The 20,067-nt window shown below is 35.9% G+C and overlaps 1 protein-coding gene across 6 annotated transcripts in view; it reads right to left on the bottom strand.

Annotated features, from left to right (window-relative positions):
• Positions 1–634: 634 nt before the first annotated feature.
• Znf280d (zinc finger protein 280D) overlaps positions 635–20,067 on the bottom strand; it is a 79,625-nt gene continuing 60,192 nt past the window's right edge. For 2 of the 6 annotated variants that reach the window (XM_076926258.1, XM_076926259.1), the window contains 3 exons: positions 11,935–11,980; positions 3,863–3,918; positions 635–2,526 (listed from right to left, as the gene is read on the bottom strand). In XM_076926258.1, the coding sequence (XP_076782373.1) occupies positions 1,926–2,526; positions 3,863–3,918; positions 11,935–11,980 (703 nt within the window). In that variant the 3' untranslated portion in view covers positions 635–1,925. Of the gene's footprint in view, positions 2,527–3,862; positions 3,919–10,283; positions 10,469–11,934; positions 11,981–20,067 lie in introns of those variants that run through there. The other 4 variants (XR_013107787.1, XM_076926260.1, XM_076926264.1 and 1 more) reach the window with 4 other exon arrangements.

Below are 20,067 nucleotides of genomic sequence, written 5' to 3'. Positions count from 1 at the left end.
TTTGGAGACTTACTTTGATCTACAGGTTTTGTACATAAGTTTTATAGCACAGGAAAACAGGCTTGACAAGAAATTGCTATTTAGCCAGGCAGTGGTGGTGCACGCCTTTAATCCCAGCACTTGGGAGGCAGAGGCAGGCAGTTTCTGAGTCTGAGGCTAGCCTGGTCTACAGAGTGAGTTCCAGGACAGCTAGGGCTATACACAGAAACCCTGTCTTGAAAAACCAAAAAAGTGTTCTATAGGTAAACTTTTTTGTATGCCTGGGCTTGAAAGGTTTCTAATACTGCAAAATAGTTTCCTGTGGTAGATTTGTGTTACAATTTGTCTTGGAAACAGGAAGGATAAAAAAAAAAAAACAAAAAAACAAACAGTTCTCTTTAAATATTCAAGAAAACAATTATGTATTTTTCATATTCAACTTCTTAAAATTGATGAGGAAAATAAACGTACAATACTATTATTTCTCTTGATGTGAAAGAAGTCCTCTCTGTAAGTATTAGCAGTGTGTCCCTTGTATTTTCAGTTCTCAGTCTGTCAGTGAAGCACACAGAACAGAGCTTACTGTACAAAGACCTACTGCCTACGATGCACATGACAGCACAAAAGACAGGCTAACCAAAAAGGAATCGGAATATAAAATTATACAAAGACAGGATTTTATTGCAAATATTTGCTCAAAAACTACTATATACAACAGAATTTTAACAGGCCTTGAAAACATTTAACATTCAATTAAACAGGTTAAGAATTCAAAGTACATTTTAAGAATTAAAAATGCAGCATTTAAAATAAAATTTTATTAGTACTTAAAAGCAAATTATTATATTCATTTCTATAATCTAAAAAAAATCAACTTAGTAGCTGACTTATGGATTAAATTAAGCTATTTTCCACAACCTTAAAAAAAAAACAAAACAAAACACGTTGTAGGGTCCCATTTGAAGTTTCTATTTTTACAATTAAGGAAGTCCTTTAACACAGCCGAGTACACGCAGAGGCATGTTTTTAGGTCAATTCTTTTTGCCTACAATCTACCAGACTTTGGCTTGGTTTCCAGACCATTTTTATGGGTCTACTGCTAAAAAATCATTGAAACAATATTAAAAGCATAGTAGCTATTTAAGAGTTTCAATAACAGATTTCTACTTTATACAACTAGTCCATGGGGGCTGGGGTGGGGTTCTGCACAGCTTGTACACTGACTAAAAGCACAAATATAAACTTATATTTTCATAATTTCACTTTCACTGAAAGTTTAATAAAGGTAAGCTGACATCCTGGCAGGCTAACACTTGTATGGAGGTGCACAGAGTCTAAAATTCTGTTTGCATGCTTCTGACAGATTGTAATGTTATATTAAATCCAAACTTAAAATTTTATATTCATCCAAGTTCTCAACAGGCCAATTTAGCACTCTAAGCATGCTTTATTACCAGGATCATATTAAAAACAAAGCCTTCATTAACAGTAACAACTGACTAACAGTTCAAAAGTATTTTAAAAAATGCATGGTTTCAAATCTCTTCCTTTAAGTTTACTAAAAGGAATATTCAGGTGATGAGGACTTTTAAGTTTAGTACTAATCAAAGTTTGAAAAGTCTGATGAACATAGCTATTAGTCTTATAATAATTTCATATTGGTAAAGAAGATTTTATCAAAAAGTGCTAAGAGACCTTTGGATGACAAACTTAGTTTTTTACTAAAGTTCTGTTCAGATTTTTAAAAATGTGGAAATTCATACTAACCGTGCTATTACTGGTAAACTGATCTAATAAAATTGAACATCCAGGTGAAGTGTATGAAGGACCTCCCTCAGATCTCCACTGCCGACCTCTACCATGGCACTCCTGTGCTCACCAGATGGTACTTACTGTTCTAAGTGCTTTCTGCTGGGAATGAAACATGGAACGACGACTACGTCACTTCAGCTTCTTTCCTTTCCATCTGCCAGCTCTACTGCTGCCTCTGCTCTACAAGGGTGACTTCCTTCAGGACTGCCACCTGTTTGATCAGATACTGTGTCACTGGTGTTGGCTGAAGAATCATCACCATGATAGGGGATCTCTGTACTTTCACACGGAAGTACTTCTGATGGCATCAAAGGCTCCAAACGAACGTCGCCTTGCTCACGAGCACCAGAACTCACAGATTCAGATTCATCTCCTTGCCTTAGAAACTGATCAATGCCAACACACACTGATGTTAACTGCAAATTTTGACTAGTCTCTGAAGACAACTCAGCTTCAGTGGGATTGTGCTCTTTACTCTCATCACATGAATCTGTGCTTTCTAAACTTTGGTCCATCTTCAGCTCCATTTCCTGACAGGTATGATGTGTTTGTTCTTCCTTTTCCATATAATTTGTTCCAACATCTGGATCATGACTGAAGATGTTCTTTGATCTGCTTACATTTTCTGTATCTGAAACTTTTACATTTCTTTCACAGTCTGCTGCTGCTGCAGCTTCACATACACTTGCATCACGCCCAGTGCCTTCTTCTGATGAAGGAGCGTTATCCTGCTTACTGAAAAACAAAGCCGTTTATTATCCATCCATAAAATGATGTAACCCAAATAAAGGCATACTCAGATGTACAACATGTTAAAGAGACTTGACTACCCAAACAGATTAAGTCCCTGAGCCCTGGCTATTCTCTTACAGCTTGGGAGAAGACTAAGGCAAAAGAAATGCCGGAGCCACAAATAAAAAAGAACATGAAACCCGAGGACTGTCTTTGTCCTAGGAGTGACTGCTGTTGCCTGATCAAAGCTCTGTCTGTGTCTGGATCAAACTAAATGTCCCTAATATTCAGTAAAAGTAGCTTACATAATCAATCTATGGAAAAGTCTAATTTCTTTTATGTTTTATATACTCTATGCTTAGATGTCTTTTATATATAAAACCAAATCAAGATTCACAAACATTTTCCTGATTCTTGATAACCGAACGTACTTGAAAACATATGCAAGGAATGCATGTATGTATGAGTTCATATTTATCTACATACACATTTAGGTGTATGCACACATTTCTCTGACCCTGGTATGTAAACTGGAATATTAAGTGGCCCCCCAGTGAGAATATCGGGTGTCATCTACTATGAGAACGCTGAGCATACAAAGCAATTTCTCTGCAACTTACTTTGTTCTATTGATCTGTATTTAGACTGATCTTGGGGTCATACTGTTAAGTTTCCAACTATACCCGACTGAGATTTTCAACTAAACATTGATTGCATGGGAAAAATCATGTGAAAAATAGTCTTCATGAAAGCTAGCTTAGTTAACATTTGCTTGTCTCCATCCATGTCTCATTTATGTTGTTATTGTGAAAGACATTTTTGTCCATGTATCAGGCAATCACATGTTATTAGTCTCTCAGAAAGATTCTATTACATCCAATCATCTTAATTAAAACCCATCAATTACTTGTTCTGAGCTCATTTTCTTATGTCCACTAGTCATAGATAAAACCCACATTTTTCTTTCTTTCAAATTTATAAAATTAATTTTTTGTTCAGATCATATTGGATGGATTATTGAGTAATGTACAGATGATGCATTTATTTTCCTACTGCTTGGGTAACATTTTGTTCAACTTCTTTGTTCAGAACTCAGGGATAAAGATGTAAGGAGGCCAAATTATTTTTCTAGTGAAAACAAAAACATTTTGATAAGGCCTCAATATTTTACTTTTTTGTGGGGTAGGGTGTTATTCTCAACAGATTAGCAAATAGTATACTATAAAATATAAAGGTAGAAAATTCACATAACTCTTAGTTGTCAGTGAAATAATTTAGGTCAAGTATTAATTTATTTTAATAAACTTGATCGAGAGACTCATTTTCCTCTTATTCTTACCTTTCAGAATGTGATGCTCCTGGTTCTCCTTCAGCTGTACTATGTCTCGCTGTTTCCTGAAACAATAACACTTTTATACTCATGGCTAAACTTTATCATCATCATCATCATCATCATCATCATCATCATCATCATCATCATCATCATGATCAATGTCCTTAATCAGAGCAACTTAAGTGTACAAGTTAATACACCAAAGGAACAGAAAATGAAATTTTCAATCTTCAGTGTTCAGTAGAATAATAGGCATTTTTTCAAATTCATTACATTTTCAATGTACCAAAAAGTTTTGAATTAAAATCAAGAAGCAGCACCCAACTTTATTAAGAACTATTTCCCAGCTGAACATAGTAGCTCACATGTTTAATTTCCAGCACTTGGGAGGCAGAGGCAGGCAGATCTCTGTGAGTACAAGGCCAGCCTGGTCTACAGAGTGAGTTCCAGATCACTAAAGACCACACAATGAGATACTGCCTATTTTCCAAGGCTTTCAAATGTGGAAGTTATTCAAGCAGAAAACTACTTGAAACTTGTATATGAATAACAAGATACATCCCCCACCCCAGAATCTTAAATATATTGCAGATACTTAGCAAAAAACACTTATTTTGTATTTAAGAATTATGTTAATTCGTCCACTGTCAAGCCACAAGTATGAAAAGACAGATATATTGAATTATACATTTTGCTTTTTTCAAATGTTGGGCGGGAAGAAGGAATATTGAAAACCTTCCATCTAGTAGGAGTGGTTCAGCAGTCCCTGACAACCACCAGCCTCCAAGCACATACACTGTGTGGAGCATACTAAGAATCATATTGAGTTTCATTTAGCCCACACGTGAGATATCACAATTGATGTCTGTGCAACTGAGAAGTAGGGGAGCACAAAGTCCAAGCGGTACAGCACACAGAGGTTTTGCTCTTAACCTCAGCAGACTAACTCAAACCTGTAACACGACTCACACACATTTATGTCCTTATTTTTCCTCAATTCTGTTAAAAATTTTACCGGAGAATTAAGCAATTTCACTCATAAAAAACAAAACAAAACAAAAAAACAAACAAAAAAAAAAAACAACAAGAAAATACCAACCATGCTTATTAGTAAAGACACATCAGCAACGTTTCAGAAGCTGACTAGCGGCTGAAGTGAGGGCTCAGCAGGATGGTGAAGGTGACAGTGATGCCCACAGGAGGGCAGTGGGGGATGGAGTCGGTCTATATAGAGGGGCTCGGAGGCAAGGTTATTAGAGAGATTTGGTCTAATGCTGAGCATGTAAAGGCCTAAACTGGTGCACAGGCACTGCTAGGAATCTACCTGCTCTTCCTCCAACTCACAAAGGTAGAGATCCTTCACTCACCACAGAGGTGGACAGTCAGCTCTCTGAACTATCTAATCAAGACTATGCGAGGACAGATTTCTCTTTGTGGACACTAATCAGTCCCCAAATACCCATTCCCCATAAAGACTGCGTGTGTATGGGAAATCTCTTCAGAAATCCCTTACCGAGCATTAGCACATTGGATTTCATTGTAGCAAAGTCTAAACAATATTCATGCAATATTCATGAAGGTTGTACGCACACAAATTCAGGAGGTAAATTCACATTAAAATTTACATCAGTAGGTCTCAAAATATGACTCACAGACACCCAGGGAATCTGTGTTAGTTTTCAGGAATTAAGTGAAGTCACAATTCTTAATATAATACAAGACTAGCAAGGAATAAAAATGCTGGCACCCTAACACAAATCAAGACAAAATACAGCTGTCGCTGTATTCTCCACTACCAAACACAAGCAGAACTAATGTGTTATTGTTGTTGTTACAATGCTGAGGGCTATGTGCACTGCATGGTGGAGCTCTACTGAGCTACACTCCACAGCCATACAACAGTCTTTGAACTCATGTCTTGTCAATATTCTGTGCAGATATTTAAAGCACCAGGATCTATGGCTGTGTTGTGAACTGAACACTTTTCCCCTCATAAAATGTCACTTTTGTTTTAAATGAAAGCCAAACTATATATATTTTGATATTCAGTAGATATTTCATAAAGCAAGCTTGGCATATCAAGCAAAAAAATTGTGTTTTACTACTGTTAGCAATAAAATCAAGCAAGAACTTTTATTTTTAGGAAACTCCTATGCACCACAGATAAACTCAGGGCCAGTATTAATGAGTAAGACTGACACAGAGTGTAGCACATCAGCATTCTGTAGATCTATCTAATTCAGTGAAAACAAAAACAGAAAAAACAAAGGACATTTTCCATCATTAGCATATGATTTACCACAGATAAAGACCTACTCAAAATATAATACAGGATGTTTGGATTAAAAATGGCAGAGTTCTGGCCAGGCATGTGTGATACATGCCTTTAATCCCAGAACTTGGGAGGCAGAGGCAGGTGCATCTCTGTGAGTTCAAGGTCAGCCTGGTCTACAAACAGAGTTTCAGGACATCCAGGGTTACACAAAGAAACTGTCACAAAAACAAAACAAAATACAAGGCAGAGTTCTTAGAAGCAACCTACATGTGACTCCATAAATGACTAGTAGATTTGACTCTAAGGGAGGAAGAGGCAAAACATTAGGAATTAATAAAGATGGTTAGCTATAGTTCTGGAGACACACAAAAACTAGATAAGCAACAAGAACAAAGAGACCTCAGCTCCAGCACATCTCTCTTAGAGAAGGAAGTAGAAGCTAAATCCCCAAAGACAGCCAGGCAGGCAACTTGCTGAAGACAAAATAGTAGCCCTAGCACAGGAGAAGCCTGCAATCCTCACAAATCTTAAATCTGGTATGAAATTTTAGTAGGAAAATAACTCTTCCTATATGGCACCAGCACTGGAGAAGAAATCCATTTTACAACACTCCCATATTATTACATCACAATATACCATTTGAGAAGGAACCTGTTCGGGCCTGAGCTACCCTGGAAACTAGAAAACAAGGGAGAATCACAAGTCAGGGTGCCTGGAGACACTAACACAGAGAAGAGAAGACAAGATGAGTGAACATGCTAAGCAGTTTAGGCAGCAGGGAACTCATCATGGTAGGAAGGGCCAATGGTCAGTGACCCCCATATGACAATGTGGGGACTTGGGATGACTGGGGAGGTGATAGCCTTCAAACTGTGGTTGGCAGAGTGCCCAGACTGAGAAACTTACACTTCCTCCTTCCCATCCCCAGGGTGATGCACTGCTAGGCAGGCTCTGAGACTGCTTGGTTCCCTCAGATCTCTTCAGCATAGATTAGTTTGTTTACTCTTTGATGCCTTTCAGAAAAGTCCTCAACTTGGATGCTCATCACCTAAGGGCACACAAACTGAAAGGTATTGGGAGCAAGCAAGAACCTGTCTAGTTTTCAGTCCACAGAACTAAGATTGGCCAGTAGTGTTCGTAGTACACACACACACACACACACACACACACACACACACACTCGACAAATTCGGCACTGTGAGACACTGAGTCCAGGAGAGAACAGCAGAAAAGAGAAGAGATTCTGGGTTCAAACCACCAATCTCCTGTGCTAGATCAAAAAAAAAAAAAAAAAAAAAAAAAAAAAAAAAAAAAAAAAAGAAGGCTCTAAAATTCTTCGTCCTTTAAAAAAATTGTATTCTCTTATTTCATGCTCTTTTTTTTGCTTTTTCTTTTACATTCTTCATCAATTTCCCTTTATTCAAAAAAGTGGTAACTTCTTTATTTCATTACCTGCCTGTTTCATTTCATGTTTATTCTTATTAACTGACTGTAATTTCTAACCTTATGTCCTACTCAACGCCACTCTATTATTATTTTATTTGTTTGTATGTACATGCATACACACACACGTGTACCATGGTGCATGTGTTGAGATCAGAGGACAGTTTGCAGGAGTCTATCCTATGGACTTGGTGGCAAGTGGCTTTACCTGCTACCCACCTTGCTGGCCTGTGCCATTTTATTTTGCTAGTTACTGGTGAGATAGTCATTGGCTTTAATTGATTTAAATTCTATTTACATGCCTTGTTTTGTTGCCTATTGGTGGTTTGTTTACTCTTTGAGTAGTACTATAGACTGAGCCCTCAGAGAGAAGGCTGCCTACTTCTAAGTAAACTGGGAAAGATATTCATCCCAATGGACACATAAGTCACAACTTAAAAACACAAGTTAAAAAGCAAGGCAACTGTAGAAATGAAAAATATGATAAAATAAGAAGCACAATGCAACCTATCACAAATAGACTAGATGAAGCAAAGGAAAGAACAGCAGGGACAGATAACAAGGCTGAGGAAATATTGCATCCAGATATCATTAGAAGAGAAAACAAATGAAAAACAATGACCAAACTTTATCAAAAATTTCAGTAACTCTGGGACATGATGAAAAGACCAAACCCAAGAATCTATAAGTTAGAAGTAACTGAGAAATAAACAAGAACCAGAAACCTATTCAATGAATTTATAGCAGAGAAAAACTCAAATGGAGTAAAAGATCTTGTCTTTGTGTCACATTAAGAGTGAAAATGCTGGGCTGGAGGGATGGTGGAACACTGTACTTGCTTTGAACTATCTCACATATGGCTGCAATCACTGCTCTAAACAGAGAAACTATCAATTTTCCTAGTAAAAAAATAACTTTTCAAAAATTATTTAACATTTTTTTCAAGTTTCACTGTAACAAGTCAATTATATTAATAAAAATTGCATTTATTATATAACTACTATCTATACTTACTATATTAAAACTCAACAAAGATTGGTAATTAAATGAATGTTTCTGTTTGCATAGCACTCCTACAAGTTGAAGCCATGATGAATGACAACAACCTGTCAGCTTCTCTCATGATTGAACAAGGAGCATCAGAGGAAAATGTCAAATCCAAGTGGGTGCTTTTCATTATCTGCCCCACGAAGGCAGGAAATATAAAACAAGATTCCGTCTTTAAAATTTTCAGATTATGCTCATCATGAATTATCCTGCATTTACTGTGATGCTTTAAAAAAGTGATTTAAAGTAGTACTTTCTTAAATGCTTGTAACTAACTCCAGGGTATCTGATGCTGCCCCCTGGCCTCTGGGTACCTGCATACACAGGTGCACACAGACAAAAACACACACAAATACAATAAAACATAAAAAAACGTTCAGTATGTATATACTATTTAGGCATACTTAAGAAATCTGATTTCTGTATTTAAAAAGTGGGTTTCCTTACATCAAAAGCAGGGAAATCAAATAAATATTACTTTGATGATTTCTTCTCGCTAAATAAGAATGTTAACAGGAAAGAATAAAGGGGAGATGCTATTGGTATTTTATTTGAGCCTCATAAGAAAACTCAAAGTCTCAGGGTTTTTATTAGCAATGAGAAAACTCAAATTGAATTCAGTCCCTGACTAGACAGACCCAAGCCCCATGTGAAAAAGATATGTATTACACATACTGTTCTCTTGAGTCCTACACATAATGTCTTCCAACCAAATATTTAACTGACAAGCAAGGAGGACAGGATGTGTATTGTTAGATGACAAAGAACTAGATTCAGCACAATTTAGATACAGGAATTATCAGAGGGACAAATTTTACTTTTTTGCCTGTGCACGTTCATGGATGAAGGTATAGATACATGTATGGGCATGCATGTGGAGGCTGGAGTTATTAACATAAAGTATTTTCCTCAAATATTCTCTACCTTATTTTTTGAAACAGGGTCTTTCTTTGAGACCTGGAGTTTACTGATGAGGCTCAAGTCAAGTTCCAGTGATCTACCCATCGCTGCCTCTCTCCTGGTAAGATTAGAAGTGTGTGCTACCACAATTGACAATGTGGCTGCTGTTGACTGAACTCTAAAACTCACGAATGCCTGACAAACACTACCAGCTAAGCTATATTCCAAGTACTTCAGACAAAAAAAATACATTAATTTGAGATTTATTATTTACATGCACGAATATTTTGCCTGTATATGTGTATATGTACCACATGCATGTGTGGTATTCACAGAGGTCAGAAAAGAGGGTTGCATACCCTGGAACTAGAATTACAGATGATTGTGAGCTGCCAGGTGGGTGCTGGGATCCAAACCCAGGTCCTCTACAAGAACAAGTAAGTTTTAAGTGCTGAGCCATCTCTCTACCCATTCACCCCCTAAAACTTTTAAAATATTTCTAAGTATGGGTATTTGCCTGATTGTCTGTCTGTGTGCCATGTGCATGCCTAGTACCTATGGAGGCTGGAAGAGGACATCAGATTCCCTTAAATTGGAGTTACAGATGGTTATAAGACAACATATGGCTGCTGGGAATTGAACCTCAGTTTTCTCCAAAAGCAGCTCTTAAGAAGAGCTGAGCCATCTCTCTAGCCCAAAAAAGTTTAAATTACTACAATTCATTGGTTAAATGCTTCAGCTGGAAAAAAAAAAAAAAAAAAAAAGATGAGCATGCATGAGCAGAATGTAAATTTCAGTAGTGAATCATAAGTGATAATCAGAAGACAGTTCAAACACTAAAGTTTTTAAAGCTAAACGTGCATTCATTGATGGGCTTGTCAGTATACTGACACAACTGAAAACCCAGTTGCACAATTTGGGTGGCCAGGACACAGAGAATATCCAAACTGAAAAACAAAGAAAATAAAAATTAGAAGAATGAATGAGTACAGGAAACCAGCACAAGGCTTAAAAGGGATAACATTAAGTTGCTTTAATAGATATAAAAACAAAAGCTAGCAGATAAGAGACAGTTGAAAAATATCAGTTATCATAAATATAAAAAATAACTGAAGACACCAACAGATCAGCATATAAATAAGCAAAAGCATCTGACTTAGGCACATCAAATTCTAACAGGTCACAATGAAGATAAAATCTTGAGTGGAAAGCAAAGAAAAATGTCAAAGTGTAAATACAGAAGTGATGATCAGACATCTTGTTAAGAACTTCAAACAACTGAAGAAAAAGATAAAACTCTCCATTCAGAAATCTATATCTAACAAAAATATCTTCCAAAATGAAAACATTTTAAAATAAAAACAGTACCAAAAATCTATATAACATGAGATATAATGAAAGGTCTTTAAATCAAAGAGAAAACCAAAAAAGATTTAAGAAGAAATAAAAAGCATTAACAATAGTAAAATAAAAACATAAAATCAACTTTTACACTTTCAATAACTCTAAAAGATTAACCACATAACGTACAAGATTGCAATCTCTGTCTTTATAAACAATAAGAATATAAAACAAGACAAACTATCAAGAGCAAAAGAAATCACTGTACATCCCACAAGTATGTAAAAGGACAAAAAGAAACACCATAAGCAACACTATATTCAACATAATTCAGCATCTTAGGTAAAAATGCACAGATTCCTCAAAAACCACAACCATTGAAACTCATCCAAGAAGAAACCAATTTGAAAATCCAACATCAAGAACACTTTCTATGGTTAAAAAAAAATGGTGTTAAAACAAATGTTCAATCTGATACTCTTCATCTACAGACTAAGTGGCCAAAAAATTTAAAGAATTAAAAACAAACCACCATTAAGAAAGTAAAGGGAAGTTCATAACTATTTCTAGATGATCAGGAAGACCTACCAGACTGTCTAGCAAGTGGTGTTTACATGATGATTCTAGGCTTCTATTCATACTGAAAATAACACACACACACACACACGCACGCACGCACGCACGCACGCACGCACATGCACACACTATTTTTATTCTAAAAGTTTGTTATATTCTTTAACAATTTAATCATCCCAAAATATTAGGCCAAGTGGAAGTACTAATTTCTCACTGGTAAATGCCTGAGGTTTTACTGAGGTTTGAATCTCTGTCACAAATTTACCATCACTCACCAGTTTAACTAAGCAATAGACAAATCAAAATATGTGATCTTTTTGTCAAAGCAAAAACTATTTTACTTTAAATGAGACTTTTTAAGTCTCAGTTATTTCCATACTACCAACAACAATAAGTGTTACTGACATTCACTTGCAATTGAAATTTTTGAAAAATTGTGGCAACAATTCTTTCAAATGAAAAAAATTATGAAGTTATAAAATAAAACAAACTTTACCTTAGACACAGATTCTTGTCCCTTAGTGGGAGCTTCAGTTTTTAATCTTAAAAACAAAATAAGTATTGATTATTTTATATTATACTTACAATTAGAAAATATGAAAGTTTTTTGGCATGCTTAATTAAAATGTAAATCTAAAGCAATGTATAGTCTATAGTAGAACTGACTGACACTGTAAATACTTAATGTAAAAATAAAGTACTGAGAACAAACAACAGGCTGAATGGTTGTGCTAAATGAATCAATGACTGTATGTCAGGACAGGAACCTGGCTCAGGGATAGTGTGCTTGCCAAGCCATGAGTGAGGCCCTCTGGTATAATCCCCAGAACAACAAAAAAAAAAGGACATATATTCCTTTTCTGTCTAAGAAAAACAGAATTTAAGAAACTGTCTCTTTGCTAAGTTAGTTAAAAAAAAAAAAAATGAAAGAAAAAAACCATATTAGTAAAACAACTTCCAAGAAAGACTTTAAGAAAGAAAAGCAACCAAAATACCTGTATGTACAATTTACACTACACTTTACTGATCTTAGGGCATAAAAGAGATGACTTTGATCTAATGCAAAACTCAAATGTGACAAACCTACTGAAATATATATACAATAAATTATTCTGAAGGCAGCAAAAAAAAAAAAAAAAAAAAAAAAAAAAAATCAAAAGAAAAAAGTTGTGAGAGTAAATCGTCAGAAAAACCACCCTTCAAAATACATTTTAAAACTTCTTGACTGCTAAAAAATTTTGTAATTTTAACAAAGACACATGGCCTCTCCATATTTTTTTTAAATCAATGTAATATAAAAGCAAAAAATTTTAAAAAGACCTTTGTGTTAAAAACTCTTGAGGACTAAATAATTAAATTTGATTTTAAAAATGCATATGGAGGTAATCTGAACTGAAATACATATCAAGAGTTATGTAATTTATAATTTTATAAAGACTAAATAGAAATTACAACAAATTTCATGCATAAAAATGAAGGTATGTAACGGAACTATCAACTATCCTAATGGCCTTTTCCATGGTTAGCCAATGAAACATGGAATATTAGCATCCATCCTCCTTTGTAAGATTACTATTTAAAACTCAGAGTGTATGTAGATGGTTACAGTTAAGTACTAAAGAACGTTTCACATGCACAAAATTCTGCACTTAATCCACAGTGCTACCACCAAAAAGGAGAGAAAGCTATAATTGCTTTTTCAGATATTAGCAAAGAAGTATATTGCACTTATGAGATAAAAGTATAACAAACTGGATAACTGTTGTTGAACCACCATGCTAGAAGTATACTATAATATTTACAATTAGTTTAAAACTGAAAAACTAAGATTCGCAAAAAGAAAATTGAAACATGTTAATTTCTATTTTTTGGGGGAGTTAAGATGTTTTTAATTGCAGAATGATATACATATGTAAATTATACAGTACAACTTCATTGCTTTAATGAAGTTCATAGAAAAAATGTAAATACTATGAAATTATATAAATAAGAAAACAGTTGCCTGAAAAGTAAGAACTTGTGTTTATTAAATTTTGAAATAAAATATTTGTCTATTGTAAGACTTTCATTTCTAGGCATTTAAACATCTTAAATCTAGTCTGAAAAACTACAAAGAGCTGTTGCAACAAGAAAGTATATAAAAATATTAAGATTTTTTTCCATTCTACTCTAATATAGGAAATCCTAGCAAGCACCATTGTTAATCACCTTGACATGTCTACAGGATTTCACCTGGTCAAAGTGAGTCCTCCCAATACCTCTGCAACACACAGTTAGTAAAGACTTTCACTATTCTTCATTTTACTAGCTAAGAGACTAAGAAGTCAGAATACAAGAAGTTATTAAAATAACTCGCTCTAAGAGGTTTATTATCTCAATCCTGCTTTATGCATATACTATACTAGTAGTCTTTTTATAGGACAAAAATGTAATAATCATTAGGATTCAGAAAAACAACTCTAAAATAAATTAGAAATATATACTCTGAATTCCGTAATTATAAACTTATCAATGAAAAGTATATTATGATTTTATAACAACAAAGCATACATAACGATTCATAAACTTAATACACATACTAATATATCACTCATACTTATGGAAAAGAAAAAGAATTGTTACCTAAATTAAATATATTAAAGATACTTGCTGAAATAGTTATAATTTGGGATGTAGTCACTTTCCTAAGCTCAAAGTTCTGAGCTAATGACCTGCTACTAGCCAATTACATGGCTCAACTTTGAGTGCAGTCTAAGTTTTTTATAGAATGTAATATACTACTCTAAACAAACATGAAGATTTCACTACAAAGAACATTAGTGTTAATTTCAACATGATTTGAAAATAAGTAATTTTATTACTATTTCCCCATGGATACCTGCTGAAATAGATCTCTGATAAATTCTATAGGTTAGTGCTGGAGAGATGGCTCAGCGGTTAAGAGCATTGGCTGCTCTTCCAGAGGTCCTGAGTTCAATTCCCAGCAACCACATGGTGGCTTGCAACCATCTATAATAGAATCTGATGCTCTCTTCTGGTGTGTCTGAAGACAGCTGGTATACTCATCATATACATAAAATAAAAAAATTCAAAAACAATTTATATAGATTAACCCCCTTTTCTCAACAGTTTACATGAAATGCATGGATCATTCTTTCAGATCATGTGCTCAACACAAGGCTACACATGATGTGACCACTGTGGTTCAACTATAGTATGCTCTCCTGAGAGTTATTTCATATTATACACAGACTATAAGGCAAGTGAAGGACCCACAAGGACAAACATACTTAGGTTCATTTTAACTTTTTTTCTCGTTTTTCAAATGTAAATTTCAATGGAAGGAGTTTTGTTAAAAGAGGGCGGTGGATATGGCTCAGTGGGTAAGGTGCTTCTGCCCAAGCGCAAGGGAACTGAACTCAGATTCCAAGCAAGTTAGAAGCAAAAGAGAAATATATGCCTTAGTAGTAATGTAAACCACTTCAGATCACTTCAGACAGGACTAAAAAGGACAGTATCAGACTGTAAAAGAACAGTGAAACTTAAGAATTTCTTTCTGACCATTTTCTCTGCGATGTGTGAACAGACTTATGCATGGGCTAGATGCCTTAGCATGAGCCACTATGGTCAGGAGACAAGAACGGGACAGCAGAGTGCACAATGAAACTTGGCTCTTTATGAGGAACAGGAGTTAGCAAAGAAAGGTTAACCCAAAAGAGAAGACAAAAAATATTAAATAAAAATACCATAAAACAAGATAGCAGTGACAGACTCATCTCACAGAAACCTAAGAGCAGAAAGAACATAAATAAAATAGTAGTCAAAAGACAAAATCAAAGAGATGGCAGAGATCACTCCCTTCATGGAAGACCATGATGGTTAGATGGCCATAGGAAACCTAAAAGCTTAGAACACAACAAGTAAAGTGGAAACAAGAGAATTTAAATCTACCAAAGATATATGAGAAGAAAGAAACACAACCCACTATAAAAGTCTGCCTTGACTAGTCAAAACAATGTCAGAGGCATTAACTAAAACAAACTCTGAGGGTCTGAAATCAATTTTCTGGCTCAGACTTGAGATTGTACAATCCTGGCTACTTTTAGCACCTGATGACCTTCTCTTCTACCATGCGCCCACCACAACTAAAACATATTAGGCATTGATTTTGATTGATCTTCCTTACGACTAGCCTCATTTTCTCTAGTATGACATGATCTATTTATTCTCAACATGAGGGTCTGAACTGATCATCTAAAGCTAGACCATCACCATAGCTATCCAATAGGCCGAGAACATGGTCAGTGATTGGTCGCTCTCTCTACCATGTGCTGGGCTGGAGGCTCAGTGGCAGGGATGTGGCTCTAGCACTTGGCTAGGAAAACAGCTGGAGAAATAGCCAGCACATTCCAAACTCTAGGTTTGACCTCTAGCACAGAAATAAATACATGTTAAAGAGCAGAAATATTCTAGATTTTTTAAAATGACTGATAAAGAACAAACAAAACACTTAAAAATGTAACAAAAATTAGACCATCAATAACTACATACATAAACATACACATACACACACACCACCTATGGAATTCCACCCTTGATTTATATGAAAGAATGTCCTCATCAATGGATCATCTAGCTTTAGATGATCCATTCAAACTCTCATGCTGAGAATAAATAGATGATTTCATACTAGAGAAAATAAGGCTAGTCTCAGGGAAGATCAATCAAAATCAATGGAAGGGACTGGTAGATTGCCTAAAATGGATGAACTACAAAGAAGTTCATTTATCTTTCCATCTTACTTGGTTCCTCCCTCTTGTCTGCTTATTCCAGGATGTCATGGGAGAAGTCTAAGCCTACAGAAACCATTTTAGCTCCATGCATATTTCATACCTATGACATGAAATTTCCCGCAAAGCCCATATGTAATGCATCTACTTTGATGAGGACACACTGCTTGAGTTTCTGAAGATGTGGTTTGTGATCTTAATGACTGAAATCTAGAAAGAAGATCTCCCAGTATCTCATATCACAGTCACCATACAGAGGTTCACAGAAGGATAGAGCCCCAAATGAATGTGTCACACATCAGCCTAGTTTTTTTTTTTTACCCCATAGTAATTTAGAGATATGAAATGAATATGACATTTAGACTCTACAACTTGGATTATGACCAGGTTCAGAAATTACCCTCCAACTGAGGACAGAAATTAATAAGAAATAATGAACTAGTTCCTTACATACTATTCAGCACACCCACATATCAGTGTGTGTGTGTGTGTATTCAAACGTAAGGTTTAAAAAAAAAAAAAAAAAAGGTTGCCTCCACCAGTAAGTGTTTACTTACTATTTGCAAACATGAAAAATGTTTACTGATTTAGTTGACAGTGGTATTAAAAAAAGGCATTTCACTTTGGACTCCTTTTGATGTAGTATTATACAAAAATCATATGAAATCAGCTGATTATGTGTCCCTGTGAGGAACATGGTTTCAGTGTAGACTATCTATTTTACTGCTGTGGCCCCCTTTTTCTATATTACCTTAGGGACACACACCATACCCTTCAGTAATGTTTGCAGTTTCAGTACCTGGCAGTCTTGTGTACAGAAGGTGAGGAACTAGTATCAGTGTCATGAGTATACAGGAAGTTACCTGCATCAGACCACGAAACAGCTACTGAGTACCAATGATAAGCATAAAAGTCAGTACTCAGTGATTTGTATCTGTAAGTGCATTTTACTCTACAAAATAAAGACAACTTTCAACCTAATTTACCACAGCAGTGTGACAGTGAGGTCTCTGCTTAGCACAGACTTAGTAATCACACTCAGAACTAAATACTGTAAACTATTTCAAACGCTATTTTTTGAGTACTTTACTCAATGAACTAGGTATCTTTATAAGCTTGAGCTACAGATGGTGTACTTAACATGGGTTCTTCTGCCATGAAGATTAAGAGACTTCCTTCCTTTTTCCTTTTTTGAGAAAGAATCTCACTGTGTAGTCCTGGATTGCTAGAAATCACTAAGTAGACCAAGCTAGCCTCAAACTCACAGAGATCTGTCTGCCTGTCTCCTGAGTACTGGGATTAAAAGGCATGTACCGTCACACTGGGTGAGAATGATCCTTCTATTCTCAATTTTTCAGCATGGACAAGCATCTCAGAAAATAAAACAAGTTGACTTCAGTTCTGTTTTATACAGTGAGTCTATATAGGCACAACAGAGAACACAGGAGGAGGACACAGACAAAGGGAGAAACAACAGCAATTTCATGGGTTGTGGGGAGCCAACAGAAGGCGGCTATCATCCTTGCAGCCAACTTGAGCCATATACCCTGACAAGAGACTTGATTACAATAGCCTACAACAGCTGAGCACACTCTGATAACATCTTGTTTTAGATACCCAGGATCTTCCTTTGGGTGTGTGAGACTTAAAGGTGTGTGACTTAAGGGCTTGACTTAGAGATCAGATTTAGAGACAAGACCTAAGGGCATGACTTAAAGGCGTGACCTATAGGTGTGGCTTAGAAGTGAGACATATAAAAGGCGAGAGGCAGACAGAAGAAATTATTATTAGTAGGAATTAGGCATTGAGGAAGAAGACATTTGGACTAGAGAACTTGGAAGAAGGATTATTAGGTATTAGGTGCTTGGCACTTGGAGGAAGAACTTGGAAGTAGTAGTAGGCACTTGAGACTTGAGACAAGCAACTAGGAATTAGACACTTGTGCTTGGAGAGAAGAAGAGACTGAAGAATAAACGGGATTGAATCACACTCTGGTCTCCATTCTTCTGTTCGTCCTCACTCTCTCTCTCTTACTGAGCCTGGACCTTCGGACCAGAGCAGCGTGGGGCAGTGCGGGTGCTAACAATTTAGCCACCAAGGCTTTTGGCAGTGGGGGTTCCAACATTGACAGAGCGGTCCGAGATATTTTGGCCCCCAAACGGGGGCTAGAGTGGCTCTCAATAATGGGTGAGTTCAATATGACCTAAAACTGGAGAAACATGTACTACTTTTCAAGATTACTTCTGCATTCTACAGAAGAATAAAGATACTGCTAACCAATACAATTATGTATTCATTAAATTGGGTTGGATAGGGAGCTATGGAATTTTGGAAATGTCTACTTGATGTCAATTAATAAAAAGGTCGTTTTTAAGGAAGAAAATGTCAGCTCAAAAGAACTGATGTCTTTCTTAGCAGAGAGGGTTCTGTACTAGTTTTCAATAAGGCAGAGTTGTCCCATAGTCTTCAGACAAAGCAGACAGAATCATAATATTTAATTAAAGCACTGTGATGCCAATTATCCAGGAGTTGAAAAGAATATATTGCAATACTAAATTTTAAGTCAAAACTATAAATGACTACAGTACAGATGGACTGTCACTAAAACTCTCAGCTTTGAGATTCTACAGATATCCAGTCAGCAGGGTCTCCTGTCATCAAGAAATAACAGTAACAGCAGCATAACAGCTGGGGTAGCAGCAGGAGCTGAAGCAGAAACAGCAGCAGCAGAGTTAGCAGTGGCAACAATGTACATTTACTAATTGCCTAGTTTCTCCAGTACCAAATAATTTAAATGTTAAGGTAAATTATTTGAATTAGTAATGTGACCCACTGATTTCCATACACGGTTTCTACTTGTTTATAGCTGCCCTAGAAAGAATTACTATGTTTCTTTTAGTGATGAGACTCCCCCCCCCCAGGCTTAGCAAGGGTTAAATCTTACTGAAGCTACAGACTCTTTAATTAGGATCTATGCCTATGTCTGTCTACTTTATTTCAGGCATGCATTCCTTTCATAGCACCATCCATCACGATGATGCAGATAAACACATTTTCAGTGTGGAAGATTAAGATTGCTAGGATCTCCTATTTCAAGGATACAGAAAGGAGCAGTAAACCTCTCTAGCTAGTCAAATACCAAGCTGGTAAGAGTAAGGTTGCAGAAGGATCTCAAAATCACAAGTGCATTGAAAGTATAAGATACGTCATAAAGTAGTCAAGTACAAGGCAGTATAATTTAGTGGGAAATTGTGATAAAATTGAAATCTCTAAAATTAACCTAGAACATTCATAAATATTTCCTCAAAATATAATGTAGTACACTTAAACACAAAAGTCTAACGGTATTTAACACTAGAACTCTCTGTATAAAGGTTTTTAAAAAGAGAATTAACAGCAATGGTTTTTGAAATTATATGGGTGGGCTAGAATGAAAAAATGGGTTAAAAATCAGGGAGATTCATTTTCAGTAAAACGTAGACCAACATAAAACCATGGATGTTGACTTAACAACAGTAACAACCATATGGTCATGTTCGTACTGTCTCCTGTGTGCTAGGTACTTTCAAGAGACCATAAGTAATTCCTTTATTTCCACAATCTCTGTAAACAAGTTCTTCTATAATTTACATTGTAAGGATGAGGAACTGGGGTAGAGGGCAGGTAACGTAACCAGAGTCACTCACAACTAGGAAAAAAGCAGGAACTCCAAACTCTACAATCTACCACAATGCCTACACTCAGCTACTTCATAGAAGCAGTTTAAGGGTTTGAGTAAGTATGCTGTGAATAATGTGGAGATGGGCAACAAATCTGGAAGCCACTTAGGGAAGAAGTAC

The sequence above is a fragment of the Arvicanthis niloticus genome, chromosome 27 (genome assembly GCF_011762505.2).
Source record: "Arvicanthis niloticus isolate mArvNil1 chromosome 27, mArvNil1.pat.X, whole genome shotgun sequence".
NCBI lineage: Eukaryota > Metazoa > Chordata > Mammalia > Rodentia > Muridae > Arvicanthis > Arvicanthis niloticus.
This window is presented reverse-complemented; position numbering and strand designations above follow the sequence as displayed.